Genomic DNA, 15,916 nt, shown 5'->3' with positions numbered 1-15,916 from the left:
GGGTTGTGGTTCTTTTGTTTTTGTTTTTGAGTTTTAGGAGTTCATTTTATATTTTGGATATTAATCCCTTATTATATGAGTTTCAGATACTTTCTCCCATTCTGTTGGTTGCTTTTTCACTCTATTGTTAGTGTTCTTCGATGTTCAAAAGTTTTTAGGTTTGATGTAGTCTAAGTTATGTTTTTTCTTTTGTTGCTTATGCTTTTGGTGTCACATTCAATAAATCATTGCCAGATCCAACATCATGAAGCATGTCGTCTTATTTTCTTCTAAGGGTTTTATAGTTTTAGCTCTCTAGGGTCTTTGATCCATTTTGAATCAATTTTTGTATTTAGTGAATGGCAAGGGTAAAAATTCATCCTTTTGTGTATGTGGTTATCCAGTTTTCAAAACCATTTGTGAAAAAGACTGCTCTTTCCCTGTTGAATGTTGTCAGCACCCTTGTGGAGAATTACTTAACTATATAACCAAAGGTTTATTTTGTGGCTTCTATTCCATTGGTCTGTAGGTCTGTCTTTATGCCAGTACCATTCTGGTTTGGTTATTGTAGCTTTATAGTAAGTTTTGAAATCAGGAAGTATGAGTCCTTTCAACTTTGCTTTCTCTTTTCATGATTGCCTAGTCCCTTGAGATTCTGTATGAATTTTCAGATGGATTTTTCTTTTTCTGCAAAGAGCATCATTAGGATTTTGATAGGGGTTGCACTTCATCTGTAGACTGTATCATATTTACATCTTAACATTAGTAGGTCCTCCAATCCACAAACACAGGGATTGCTTTCCCTTTATTTCTGTCTTTTTAAATTTCTTTCTGCAATATTTTATAGTTTTCAGTGTACAAATCTTTTACCTCCTTTTTCATGTTTATTCCAAAGTCTTTTACTCTTTTTGATTCAACTATAAATGGAATTGTTTTCTTAATTTCCTTTTTAAAAAAGATTGCTTATTGTTAGTGTGTAGAAATGCAATTGATTTTCACATGTCGATTTTATATCCTGCAACTTTACTGAATTCATTTATTAGTTCTACCAGGCCTGTGGTGTGTGTGTGTAATCTTTAAAGTTTTCTATGTAAAAGATCATGTCACCTATGAACAGAGATCATTTTATTTCTTCCCAATTTAAATGCTTTTTATTTCTTTTTTAACTAATTGTTCTGATATGAACTTACAATATTATGTTGAATAGAAGTGGCAAACACAGGCACCCTGTCCTGTTCCTGATCTTAAGGGAAAAACTTTAGTCTTTTGCCATTAAATATGATGTTGGCCATGCGTTTTTCTTAAGTGGCTTTTGTTACGTTGAAGATTCTTTCTGTTCCAGATCAACTTCTAAATTGTTTTGAAGTCCTCCTCTACTTCTGATTTTAGTCATTTTACTAATTTCCTTAGTAACAAACCCTAAATTCTACAATGTGTAGAATCATGTTGAATTCAGGCTAATTTTGAGGATACAGTAGTGATAAATTTGCTTCCTATACCACAGAATATTGTCACAGGAAATATCAGTGGACAGGAAGAAAATTGTTGATGACATCAAATATAAACTTATAATTTATGATACCACTTTTATGGACAAACATTAAGGAAAATGAAGTTATAAATAGTTTTATACAAAGGCAAAAAATAAAACCAGTGAATTTATGGATCTTTAAGCTTTAGTCTGTCTTTCTTTTTTAACTTATTTCCATTTTTTTCCCTAGGCTATCCTGAGCCCAACGACCCACTAACATTTGAAGACTTTGAGGAATTAGGTATTATTTTGGCTACTAATTACTCTGCATTATGAGGCCTTGGAGTTCTACATGGACATATCTATTGTGTTCCAATCATTTGTAGTTAAGGAAGGAACAAAGTTTCACAAAATTTGACATTTCTAGTTTAAATTTTAGTAGTCCAGATAACACGATAAACATAAGTGGTACTGTGTATGGAGATGTGTAGGTAATTTCCTCTAATCTAGGGAATTCTGATAGTCCTGGTAAGCTTTACTAAATAACCTGGTGCAGTACCGACAGCACAAAACAATGAAAAGTCAGGTTCCAGTGAAGAGTTTCACAAGATGGATCCTAAACCTGGAATCTGATTAGAAGGGTTCTATGATCAGAATGAGCTGGACACACTAGCGCTCACGCTAAAACTAGACCGAGGAGCAACTTCTTTGCAGTAGCATATAGATGATCTGATCAGAATTAAATGGAACTACCCTCTGGGACCCTTGTATGCTCAGTCTTCAGACTCTTTTCATTTTTTCTCAGACGCAGGAATCATTGCTGTGATTGTTCTTACTATTCGTAAGTAGCCTGAATGTTGATGCCACTTAATCAAAATCTGACTGCAAAGAAGTGCATTATTTTTTTTTAAGATTTTATTTATTTATTTATTTATTTGTCAGAGAGAGAGTGTGTGCACACAAACAGGGGAAGGGGCAGGCAGAGCAGACAGAGGGAGAAGCAGGCTCCCCACTGAGCAGGGTGCCCGATGCAGGACTCGATCCCAGGAACCCCGGGGATCATGACCTGAGCCGAAGGCAAACGCTTAACCGACTGAGCCACCCAGGCACCCCTAGAAGTGCATTATTTTTTAAATGAACTTCTCAGTTTCTATAGTTTATATAGCTTGAAATGAAGTCCACCAGTCTAGAATAGCCTGACCTTGTATATGATACACTACATTTTGCTGGTGAATGTATATTCTTTTATACTGTACATGTCTGCTTATTAACAAACCCTAAATACTACAATGTGTTTTCAGGATGACTGGTCATGAGTTTGCATCCCAAAGATGCTTTGGGTAATTTTCTAAACTAAGCAAGGATTCTTCTCTGGCTTTCTGTGGACTATTCAAGTGACTCCAGGGAATGGGCTTTAGATAGTAAAAGAGTCCAGATGAATAGACATGTGCTTAAATAAAATAACATTTTCTAACTACTGAAATGCAACCAACACTTACTTATTTCTGCTGCTAAATTTTGAATCTTGACAAGCAGCTCTCAGAGTTTTATGTCCTTTGTTTCCTGGTCTCTTGCAGTTGTTGGCCTTGCGGTACTTTGCACCTGCCTGTATAGATGTTTTCAAAGGGAGAAGAAAGGGTAAATAAAAGCATATTCTTTCTAACTAACTCATGGTCCTTCTCACTCTTGATGTTATTTTGTGCAGCTTTTCTGTTTGTCCTGCATACCGTCTTTTTTTCGAAACTGTGCCTGCATGAGCGCACCATCCTGGTTGCATGTGTTTACTGAAACGACCTCAGGCTGCTCTTACTGCCCCTGCAGTCAGAGGACTCTGTGCAGAGTGGCCGTGGCTATTAGGACTGCAAGAAACGTTTCTGTGGGATTTGAGAGTTAGGTTCTGTAGCAAATCATGGACCATTATGGGGCCTTCCCCACCCAGCTTTACCCTGTGTCCTACACTGGACTGGTGGCCAAGATGAAATTTAGAACGGCTCACTGTGGAGGCTTGGACAGTTGTATTCGTCGGAATTTGTATGATGAAAGTTTCCATTTGTCTGTGTAACTTAGGTAATTGTAAGAAGCTACGTAGGTTCTCATTCACATACCCAATTTGATTTGTTTTTATGTAGAGTTGTTACTTATACTTGCTGAACTGGGGAAGAAAAAACAGCACTATTTGATTTCCCTCTTATGTTCTCTTAATTTACTAGGCTGCAGGAAAACTGATGGGATTAAACTAAACATTACTGAGGGTTAAGATTTACAAGGCACCTCATTAACTTTATCTTTGTTTTTTCTATAAAACTGAAAAAAGAGGGGGCTTATAATAGAAAACATGTGTACAAGTATCTAGGGAAAATAGGTTTTTAAACATCAAACTTAAATTTTAATGAAATGTCTTTCAATTTAGTAAAAGACTTAGAACAAATCCTAGAGCATAGACCAAGATTGGGTGCTTTGAAACTGCTGATTTTTTAGTGATTTTTAGTCATTTTCTTTCCCTGTAGCTTTGAAAATAGCTTTAACATCAAACCTAATAATTTTAGGGACACCGGGGTGGCTCAGTCGGTAAAGCGTCTGCCTTTGGCTCAGGTCATGATCCCAGGCTCCTGGGATCGAGTCCCGCATCAGGCTCTCTGCTTGGCGGGGAGCCTGCTTCTCCTTCTCCCTGTGCCTGCCACTCACCCTGCTTGTGTTCTCTCACTCTCTCTGACAAATAAATAAAATTAAAAAAAAAACTAATAATTTTAGGGCTCTTGGTATTCATGGTTTGTGATATATTTTGCCTTTATATTAATCCTCTGGTTTAGGCTATGTAAAAAAAGTACATTCGTTACACATAAAGAACTCAAACTTTTTCTATTATTGGTTATCTTTTTTAAACCACAGTGCCTTTGTTTGAATCTTCAATCTTATATTTGTAGAACACATGATATGCATTTTGGATTTCTCAATCAGTAGTACATTTTTTAAGTCACATATACACAATAGTGTGGGTAGGGAATATTGTCAGTAGAATAATTTTACAAGTCCAAAAGTTTTGTATAGAAATAAATTCTCAAGAAAGGAAAACAAAATAGCTTTCTGTTCCTTACTTTCCTTTTTTGTTTAAATTCTCTGCATCAAAATACTTACTGGGTCCTTAACAAGTATTACTCAAACTCTCCCTAGCTACCAATTAGTGGGTCTTGTAACCTGAGCCTCTCGTTTAACATGGCAACATAAGAGGATCCTGAACTTACCTCCTCTCATACACACGGAACCTACAGCTGCATATAAAACAGTTCCCTCTGAAAGAAATCTGAAAACTAACTTGATGGACTCCTACACATTGGGTGGATAAAAAACCCACATCAAGGGGCACCTGGCTGGCTCAGTTGGTGGACCATCTGACTCTTGATCTTGGGGTTGTGAATTCAAGCCCCACATGGAGCATGGAGCCTGCTTTAAAAAACAAAACAAAACAGGGCGCCTGGGTGGCTCAGTTGGTTGAGCGACTGCCTTGGGCTCGGGTCATGATCCTGGAGTCCCGGGATCAAGTCCCGCGTCGGGCTCCCTGCTCAGCGGGGAGTCTGCTTCTCCCTCTGACCCTCCTCCCTCTCATGCTCTCTGTCTCTCATTCTCTCTCTCGCAAATAAATAAAATCTTAATAAAAAAAAAAAAATTTAAAAACAAAACAAAACAAAACAAAAATGCACATCAAAATGGGTAGGAGAGACCGAGATAGTATCTCACCATAAAATCCTCCCCAAATGTGCTAACCCACAGACAGGCGGGAACTCACAACTCTGAGCTTCTTCCTGGAAAGCAAAATGTTTGAACCCCACTTCTGGCACCCCATCTTTTAAGACCTGCACCTGAGAGATAGGTCCACAAAACATCTAGCTTGAAAGCCAATGGGGCTTATGTCTACGAGGCTATAACGAATCGAGAAACAGTTCTTAAAGTGCCCATGTGGATTTACTTTGGCTAACCCCCCAGGTACAGAGGAGAGGCAGCTGACTGAAACGCCTGGTCTTTCCGTGAAAGAGACCTATTTGCTTGTGTTAAAAGCTTTGGGCTGAAGGGCAGGTATCTAATGTCACACACACCTAGGACCCAACTGAAATATTCTTCAAAGCTCATGGAGGCTGGAGGGCCCCATCTCCCTCCGGTCCCTCTGCCTGGCTCTCAGCTGCTGGTATCTTTCAGAAGGGAGCTTGTGCACAAATCCGGGGCTCTGGTGTTTATAGCTGCCACCCAGGGAACACCCCTTGATCGCCTGGCACTGGGACCATAACAGAGAAGGAGCTGTTAACTGGCCATGCCCCAGGACACAGCGCACAGGCAGCAGTCTGAAATGTGCCCCCAGTCTTTCTGGAAAGGAGGCTTATTAGCGTATCTTCGTCGCTGAGGCCTGAGGGACAGGCTTCTATCGAAACACACGGCTGGCTGTGGTCCTTTCCAGAGACCTCGGAGAGCCCGCGCTATCTTCCACCATCCCTCTGCTGGACTCCACATTGCTAGGAGTTCGTGCACCTGTCTGGCGGCCCGCGGGCCTTACATCTGCAGGTCACACGGGGCTGTAACAAATGGAGAAACAGCTGTCAACTGCAGCCCAGTCCAGGACGTAGCACAGAGGTGGCCGACTGAAGTCATGCCAGTCTTTCTACGGCAGGCCTTTTAGCTTATCTGCAGAGCTGTGGCCTAAGCAACAGGCTTCTAATGAAACACACGTGGGGGAGCCCAGGACAAATCCTCTCCAGAGACTGAGAGACTGACAGGCACCATCTTCGAACTCTCCTTCTACCCTGCCCCAGGTTGTCCGTGTCTCTGGGAAAGGACCTTATGTACACGGCTGACACCCCAGCTTTTGTGGCTACTACCCACAGGACACATCCCCTGATAACCGGCCCTGGAGGTCAGCGGGACGGTAGCAAAGGAACAGTTCTTAACTGACTGTCACCACAGGGCCCAGTGCAGAGGGAGCACACAGAAACGTCCATTGCCCAGCGTTCCCCCGAAAGAGGTATATTTGCATGCTTTGTAAGCCGGCACCTGAGCGGCTGGCTTCCAACCAGCCTGTGTGCTGACTGGGATCTTCCTCTCCAGGACACTGAGAATTCTTGACACACCCTCAACTCCTGAGAGCCACCGACAACAAAGTAGGCTGCTAGGACAATCCCAAAGGTTTGAGAGACAACCAAGAGCTAGGGCAGGGTTGAACAGTCAGTTATATCCCCTACACCAGGAAGCTGCTTTAGGACTGGGAGAGCTGTTTTATCGAATGCCTAGAAACCAACAAGGTCAAGGAAAATGAAGAAACAAAGGAATATGTTCCAAGTGAAAGAACAAGAAAAAGCCTTGGAAAAAGGTCATAGTGAAATGGAATTAGTGATTTACCTGTTCATCAATAGATGAGTGGATAATGAAACAGTGGTACATATGCAATGGGATATTATTCAGCCATAAAAAAAAGGAGGAAATCTTGCTATTTGTGACAACATGGATGGACGTAGAGGGCATTTTGCTAAGTGCGGTAAGACCGAGCACACATATAGCATATGATCTCACTTACATGTGGTCTCTTAAAAAAAAAATACAACAACAACTAGATACAGGGAACAGATTAGTGGTTGCCGAGGCGGGTGGCAGGGGTGGGTGAGATGGGTGAAGGAGGTCAAAAAGGTACAAACTTCCAGTTACAAATAGGTCACAGAATGTAATGCACAGCATGGTAATATGGTTAATAATACTGTATTGTATATTTGAAAGTTGCTAAGAGTAGATCTTAAAAGTTTTCATAACAAGAAAAAAATATTTTAACTGTATGGTGATGGATGTTAACTAGATTTATTCATGGCAATAATTTTGCAGATTTACAAATCTCACATGATTCTGTTGTATACCTAAAACTAATATGTTATATGTAAATTATACCTCAATTTTTCTTTAAAAAGGGCAAACAATATGAATACACATTCTTCCAAAGAAGACATAGAAATTGCCAACAGGTGTATGAAAAGATGCTCAACATCACTAAACATCTGGGAAATGCAAATCAAAACCACCAAGAGGGGCGCCTGGGTGGCTCAGTTGGTTAAGCGACTGCCTTCGGCTCAGGTCATGATCCTGGAGTCCCGGGATCGAGTCCCGCATCGGGCTCCCTGCTCAGCAGGGGGTCTGCTTCTCCCTCTGCCCTCTTCCCTCTCATGCTCTCTGTCTCTCATTCTCTCTCTCTCTCAAATAAATAAATAAAATCTTTAAAAAAAAAAAAAACCACCAAGAGATATCATCTCACAACTGTTAGAATGGCTATTGTCAAAAAAATATGACAGTAGTTGGCGAGGATCATGAGAAAGGGGAACCCTTGTGCACTATTGGTGGGAATGTAAATTAGTGTACCATATGGAAAATAGTATGGAGGTTCCTGAAAAAATTAAAAATAGAGTTAACTTACCCATCAATTCCATTTATGGGTATTTATCTTAAGGAGAGGATATCACTGTTTTGAAAATATGTCTGCACACCAGTGTTCTTTGCAACATTATTTACAATAAGATACGAAAACGACCTAAATGTCCATCAATGAATAAATGGATAAAGAAAATATGGTACATATATATATATATATATATATATATATATACACCGTAAAATGAAAATATGGTGTCTGTGTATATACTATATATATATTGTGGAATATTGTACATATAAATATATAATGGAATATTATATATAGTTGGATAACCCATTATATAGATTCCATCATCTGATGATATATTACCCAGTCATAAAAAAAGAAATCCTGCCATTTGTGACAACATGGATGGACCTTCAAGCATTATGCCAAGTGAAATAAATCAGAGAAAGACAAATACTTTATGATATCACTTATATGTGGAACCTTAAAAAAATGAACTCATAGATACAGAGAAAAGTTTAGTGGATGCTGGCGATGGGGCGGGGTGGGGGAGGATGGGGGAAATGGGTGTTCGTTGCATTGAGTGAAGGTGGCCAAAAGGTACAGACTTCCAGTTTGTAGGATGTACTGGATCGCTGAGGATTTAATTTACAGAATGGTGACTATAGTTAATAATACTGTATGACACGTTTGAAAGTTGCTAAGGGAATCCATCTGTAAAGTGTTTGTCACACACACACAGTATATGTGTAACTGTGTGGTGATGGATGTTAACTAAACTTATTGTGATCATTTTGCAATATGTACGTTTCTCAAATTATGTGTCCATCTAAAGCTAAAACAATGGTCTATGTCGATTATCTTTCAATTTTTTTTAAAGGCCATACGTTACCACTTACCATCCAAATTTTCTTTGTAAACAGAAAATTGCAATAATAAAATTTTTAAATATTTTCAGAAAATACATCTTTAACCAGTGCAATGTAATTAATTCTATATATAATAGCATAATTTGGAGGGAAAAGAGTTAAAAAAAATAGTGTGGGAGGGGAAATTCATAAATGCCTATGAGCTAATTTACAAAGTATATAGAAATCTTTTAGGATATATATTACCCCTTTCCTGACAGGAACATACTCAGTTAGAAATTCAGTATTATAGAATGGCTTTAATCAATTTTAGATTCTCTAGATTATTTCACGTCAAGACATCGAACTATTTTATCTAACTCTTTAGGTTCTATGTTGTTTCAAAGCTGAAGTCTCTCTAATGCGGGTTGGTGGTATACCTTTCTCCTTTAGAATCTAGAGCAATGCTTCTCTAATGTTCATGTGCACACTAATCATCTGGGATCTTGTTAAAATGCAGATTCTGAGTCATTAAGTCTGGTGCAGTGCCTGGTGTTTTCAGTCTATCATGAGCGCTCAGCGATGTTGCTGCTCCCCTGGGCTACACTCTGAGTAACCAGAGGGGCTGGCTTTATGGATATGCTCACATTCTTGAAATTTGAAGAAACACCATAAAGCTTGGAAAAATTTTTCTCCTGTTCAAGATAATTGGACTTTTTAAAGATTTCCTATGAGTTTGTTTTGAAAGAGTGTGGGCTAATCTTTACCTTTACTTGCTGTGTTTAAAAAAGTAAAGATTTCTGTTAGATTCTTTGCCCTGCTTAATGTCCCTCACCTTCCTCCCTGAAATGGAGTGTTGTTGCCTTAGAAACTTCCTTATGAAACTGTAAAGTGTATGCAGTAACTGCTGTATTCCTAGGGGGTAGCTCTGGAAGCAGGGCATTAGGCACAGACCGTCCCAAATTGCTGCCAAAACTTGGTACAAAATGGATTTTGATTTAAACTTGTATTTGTGATGACTTGGGAACACAGTTACCCTTCCGTGGCCTCCATCCCAAAGTACAAACATCGTGTAAGTCGTCATTTTTCAGGCCATCAAACGTCTCTGAACGATTTGATGAACGTAGCCCCACGCTGAAGGGTTCTGCGAGAGTTGTCTGTTCCTTAGTGTCAGCTAGGAATAGAATGGGATCCCGGGGCGCGTGAAATGGGCCCCACCCACACACCTCTTCCTCTTTCCTTCCGGTTTCCTTTCTTACCTCATTTGCTGCCATACTTTCTCATCCGGGGCTCATCGGCTCTTTCCTGGTGCTTTGCTACTGCTTGAGTCCTGTCTGGCTTGGCAAGACTGTGCGGCTCCAGAAAACAGATACCTTTGCTTGACATCAGTGTGTTCACATACGGGTGGTGATTTTCGTTTCATAAATGTATGATTCTCTCTACTCTGGTGACATCATCCCTGGAGAAGCGAGAGTTTGCTGAAGTCCATTAGAATTATTTACATACTTTATGTGTTTTATTACCGGTGACTCAATAGTTCTCCTGGTGTTTTTCTGTTAAGAATATTTATTATTTGGTAGAACTTAAACCTATTTTTATAATAATGACTGAGCCAGTAACTTTGTAATTTTTAAGCCATCAGTTCTTAAATGAAGGTTATAGAGGTTGGGGATTCACTCCATCGAGTGGCCAGATCAGGCAGCGGGCAGCGTAGCGACATGGGGCAAACCACTGAAGGCTCAGATCAACTTGAACGTTTTTCTACTTAGCTCTCCAATTCTTGAGCTTTCAACAAGCTCTTCAAAATATTTTAAACAACCAATAAATAAGAAAGGATTTCTTACGAGATGTCAGGTAATAAGTTTTACAGAACTCTTCCCTCGGCGGGAAAGCAGATGTGCCTCAGGAAGAGACTGTACTCAGTGCATCTGAAAATGTCTGCCTTGTCATAAAATTGACTTCTCAGACAATATTGGATGCTGTGGGTATTCTCTCTAAATTTAAGGTGTGAGAGACAAGGACCCTTTGTCCTCAGAGTTTACATTATTCGCATCAGGCTTAATGGTTTCATGGGTAAACATTGCACAGAAATTTAAAATCAGTTCAAGTGCAGGGAAGAAAAATGTCCTTTTTTAGAAGTCAAAATACATTTTACTTAATTTTGTAAATGCAATCCACTTCAACTCCTAAGTATTAACTCTGTAAAGGTATTTATTTGTTTTCCATTACCAGAATATTTTTAGCATATGAAAGAAACCAACAAAGTTTAGATTTTGAAAAACTGAATTGCATTGCCTTAGACCCTTTGAGCCTCACTGCCCTCTGTCCTAATGAAATGAATTGGAAGTGTTCCTACCTTTGTGCCAGAATGTGTGTCTACACAGCGGGGAAGAGAGGAGATATGTATCCCCCTACTTATAACGTGAGGTGCTACCCCACATTACAGTCAGGAGTTTGGGAGCAGACTCTACAGAGGCCAATTAGGAAGGGCCATTTCTTGGTAAAAGCAGAGTGGTGTCTTGGGTCACAGAAGCAAAGGGGAAGATGGAACATACCAACCGAAGTGGCAGTAGGGGCCTCCCCAGTCCTGTGAATCTTCCTGGTCTCTTAGGATTCCTTTGAGGCTAAAGCCAACCAGGAAGGTAGATTTCAGTCTGTTGTGAGCTCCAAGGTGTCTGTAAACATTGGAAGGTCATATAATGGATGGTGAAGGTAATATAAGACATCTGTAATTAGTAATCCAGGGTTAGATGTTCACCATCTTTATTTATTTATTTATTTTTAAAAGATTTTATTTATTTATTTGAGAGAGAGAGAAAGAGCACATGAGAGGGGGGAGGGTCAGAGGGAGAAGCAGACTCCCTGCTGAGCAGGGAGCCCGATGCGGGACTCAATCCTGGGACTCCAGGATCATGACCTGAGCCGAAGGCAGTCGCTTAACCAACTGAGCCACCCAGGCGCCCTGATTTTCACCATCTTTAAACTGCTTCGTTGTTCTATCAAATAAGTGTTTCCTAAAAGTTAGGTGAATCCTTTTTATCTTTCTCCTCTCTTGGATTCTATTTAAAATTCTATTAGAAGAAAAGGATTCCACCACCACACAAACCAAAGAAGTACTGACTCCAAAGAGTAGAAAAAGATGGCAGTCTCAGAGAATTCACTGATAGTCCTAACTCACAATATAAAATGGCTCCCAGTAGTCCTCAGGAAATTGCTCGATCACAAGTGTATTTTTGTGACGGTGGTGGCTCACGTGATGGCGTCCCCCAGAGAAAGAAGTACTAGGGTATCCAAAACTGACATGGTTAGCTGTTAGGTTGGGTAGGCATCCCTGAAGGGGTCACTGGGCCACGCGGACTGGTGAACCACTGACTCATCCACGGTGAGTTTTCATCTGTCCGTTCTAGTCATTTTACTAAGGCAGGGACTAGACCTGCGTTTTCCAATTCAATAGTCAATAGTCCCGTGTGGTTACTGAGGACTTCCCAGTGGCTAGTCCTCTGTAAGTTGGCCTGTAAGTGTAAAATACACACCAGACTTTAAGACTTAGTACAAAAAATGTAAAATAACACGTATATTGGGTTAAAGTAAAATATATTTAAATTAACTTCACTAGCTTCTTTTAACTTTTTTTAAATGTGGTTTCTAAAAAATGTAAAGTTACCCATGTGACTCATAGTATATTTCTTTGGAAAGCATTGGGCTAGAATAACAGGTTTTAGAAAGATGTCTATTACCATAAAACTGTGATGTTACCCTTAGTTATTTAGGAGACTCTCTTAGTGAAACATGGTTTCTTTGACCGTGAGGGCTAAATGGGGCATTATTGAGCTTGAAGGCTGGTAGAATTGTTACCTTCTCAAAAGTTTCATGTCAGAGCCAGATTTAAAATTTCAGTAATAGGAAAACAAGTGTTTCTCTCCAGTCTTTGCCATTAGCCCTCATTTTAATTTAAATGAAATCTTTACTAAATACTTTGTATCATACTGCTCTATTCCTTGTTTTGAAGAGAATCAAAAACACAACACAAGGATAGGACAGTTTCTACACAGACTAGCTGAACATGTGAAAGAGTCATTTACTTTCTAGATCAGGAACTTTTGCTACTATAAATATGTTTTTAATTGTACATTTTCTAAATGGGCCTCTGGATTTAATTTCTATACTTAACTGATGTTTTCTGGATAAATTGCCCTTTAGGGAAACAGAGGTTGGAGGTGAATATACCACTTACCTGAATAAATCAATCACTGAGGCAGAGCAGATGCACCAAATGGTTTCCACAAACCAGTGCCTCAGTTTATCTTTTGATCCAATGAAAATCTTAAGGTCTATCAAAGTTATTCTCTAGTTCTTGTACTTTCATGAATGCAACCACTGAGCCATAAGGCTGACATTTTAATGTGGCTTGAATGTAGTCACCATCCTTTGATGCTGCTTTGCACTGTGGATGAATTTGGGTATGAACCTCTGGCCTGTTTTCCCTTAAATTAAACTCGCACTTATAGGACAACTCGACACAGTATCCCTGGCAGTATTTAGGTGGGGAAATAATTTTTAAAATAAATCTCTGTATTTAGAGAACTATAGTTCAAAATGAATTCTTTGTTCTATCAAATAATAGACTCTTTGAGCCTATAGAAAAGAAAGTAAAGAAAGTGATTTTAAATCCTACTTGTTCAAAGATTAATGCCAAGTCTTAAGACTCATTCTTCCGGCAACTCTAAGATGTATTTTATATATTGTTTAGTGTTAAGTGCCTTTACAAATATGTGTATGCTACTTCAGCCCTTAAACATTAAAAACAGGAACGCTGCATATTGGGATTTTTTAACAAGTTTGACTTCCTTAGCTAAGAATATTATTGGAAAATGCTCTAAATGGGATAGAATTCTATATTTTTATTCAATTAGTCAACATATAGTACATCATTAGTTTTTGATGTAGTGTTCAATGATTCATTAGTTGTATATAACACCAAGGGCTCATCACCACACGTGCCCTCCTTAATACCCATCACCCAGTTACCCAATTCCCCCCGACCCCCCTCCCTTTTGTAATCCCCAGTTTGTTTCCCGGAGTCCAGAGTCTCTCATGGTTTGTCTCCCTCTCTGATTTCTTCCCATTTAGTTTTCCCTCCCCTCCCCTGTGGTCCTCCGCTCCATATATTTTTTTTTTAACTATTTGTAGCTTCTTGGTGATTTAAGGAATACCATAAATACCATACCACTATAAAGTGTATGGTATTTGTGTTTCACTTTTTAAAACATCGATAAGCAGTCTGCATGAGGGATTCAGAATCTATTGCAAACTCCTGAACGACATCAGGGAGCCCTCGCTCTCGTAGCAAGAATTCGCCCGCTGGTGCTAGAGTGAACACTGTGGCCTTGCAGTTTCCCTAAGAGGATTCTGCTCTTTGGGAAAATTAGATTCCACTCCGAATTCTGGCAATGGGTCCTCTTCTCCCCGTACTTGAATAAAGAGAGGTCTTACTTTAGACAACGTCGTGTAAACGGGGTGAGTTTTGCAGGAACGTATCCATCAGATAAGCTCAGGTTGTATCAGAATCTGAGTGTTTAGGTGCATCTCACCTTATGTGCTAACAGCAGAGTAAAAATTAAGCCACATATTTCAGAGACGGAAACGGTGCCTGCCGTTGCTCATGCAAAGGGACAAAAAACCAACAGCTGAGGTAGCACCGGATGCTCAGCTGGGACAGACTGTGGCCTCTGCGTCCTCACCCCAGGCAGGGTCTCCTTCGGAGAAGTCCAGGGGGGGCGGCCACTCGAACTCCCATGACACTTTTACAAGTTTCGTTTTGCACTTTTCCGTTCAGTAGCGCAAATTAGGCCAAAGAAACGTTGCCCGGAGAAGGATATGGTTGGGAATCAAGCGTGGACCATGTTTGTGATGCACTGTAAGTGTTCCTTCCCTCTGGGATCCGGGGGGGACTTGGGGAAGATGAGCTTGAGCAGAAGCAGGAATTCAGAATTCAGTACGGAGGTGAAGCTGTACCAGCCCCACCGTCGTATACTTTTCAGGGACGTAGCACTTGCTTCGAAGCAAGGGATGGCTGTACTGTTTATTTTTAACCAGCCGAATTGAATATTTGCCAACCAAAGGTTGTTAGGCTTTCGAAAATACATGGACTTGTATAGTAGTTTCTGCTTCAAATTTAGTTTTTTCATTTTAGTAGATTTATATGGGAAATTGATACAAATGTATAAATATAAATTACGCTCTTTGTCAAACAACTTGTCAATTACCTAACATAAGGGGAAAACAGTTTTCTCTGGGAAAGTTTCTGTAACGACATAAAAAAGCATATGTATATTTAAAAGTTTGTTAAAACTGTAAGAATGTATTTGCAGTGAAATGAGAAGTCCCATGTATCGGGGTCTGTATTGTTCATTTTTTGAACACCGGACCTTCAGATGTTGTAAAAAATAAAATGTAGATTGGAGAATTTTCACTTGTGATGATGCGTTATTTCGAGCATGCTTTGTCTCAGAGGACGTGTGCTTGTCCCTCGGGCCCAGCTTCTCTAAGCATTCCACTCCTGCCCCTCACAGCCCAGGGCCTTAGATGTGTCAGGGCTCCTCTCCCAGCCCAGCCCGGGCCTCTCCTGCCCAGAGGTGTTCAACCACAGCACATGACCTACAGCATCAAGTCCAAGTTGCTTCGCGTGCTCCTTGAAGGTTTCCTACAAGTAAGTCCCAACTCTTCTTCCTCAGACTTCTTTTGCTCCATGTACTTCTTCAAATCAGCTGCTGTCCGCCAAGCAGACCATCTGCCCCGAGTGCTCTGCTGAGCTCCTGGTTCACGGCCCTCCGTAGCCCTTCTGGTCCTGCCGGGTCCTGGGCATCTTTCAAGGCTCAGCTCCTACACTCCAACCAGTGAAGCTTTTCCTGATTCCCCCAGCTCTCAGAGCCTTTGTGATTACCCAGCCTTGAGTGAACCACCTCATACCACCTCTGTATCCCCGTATGGGTATGGTGAAGTACTTCAAAACCCAAGTCCCAACAATGTAAGTGTAAAATTTGGCGTAACTAATAATAGGGTTTGCTTTTGTTTATGCAAAAAAAATCTCTTGGTCTTTTTGCAGATTTGGATTAGATTGTTAAATGTCTGAGATCAGGCCTCCGTGTTCTGAACCATGTTGCACATGGAATCACTTGGGGAGCTTTACTGATGCCTGGGTCCCAACCTCTCTGG

General features: G+C 40.2%; 1 protein-coding gene across 1 annotated transcript in view; it reads left to right on the top strand.

Annotated features, from left to right (window-relative positions):
* Positions 1 to 3,092, top strand: part of CD46 (CD46 molecule) — a 29,905-nt gene extending 26,813 nt beyond the window's left edge. The window contains exons 7-8 of the mRNA XM_044916090.1: positions 2,256 to 2,291; positions 3,028 to 3,092. Coding sequence (XP_044772025.1) covers positions 2,256 to 2,291; positions 3,028 to 3,092 — 101 coding nt within the window. The remainder of the gene's footprint in view (positions 1 to 2,255; positions 2,292 to 3,027) is intronic.
* The last annotated feature ends 12,824 nt before the right edge of the window (positions 3,093 to 15,916 follow it).

This window comes from Neomonachus schauinslandi, chromosome 6, assembly GCF_002201575.2.
Source record: "Neomonachus schauinslandi chromosome 6, ASM220157v2, whole genome shotgun sequence".
Lineage (NCBI taxonomy): Eukaryota > Metazoa > Chordata > Mammalia > Carnivora > Phocidae > Neomonachus > Neomonachus schauinslandi.
Note: the sequence above shows the minus strand (reverse complement) of the source record. Positions and strands in the feature narration are given on the sequence as shown.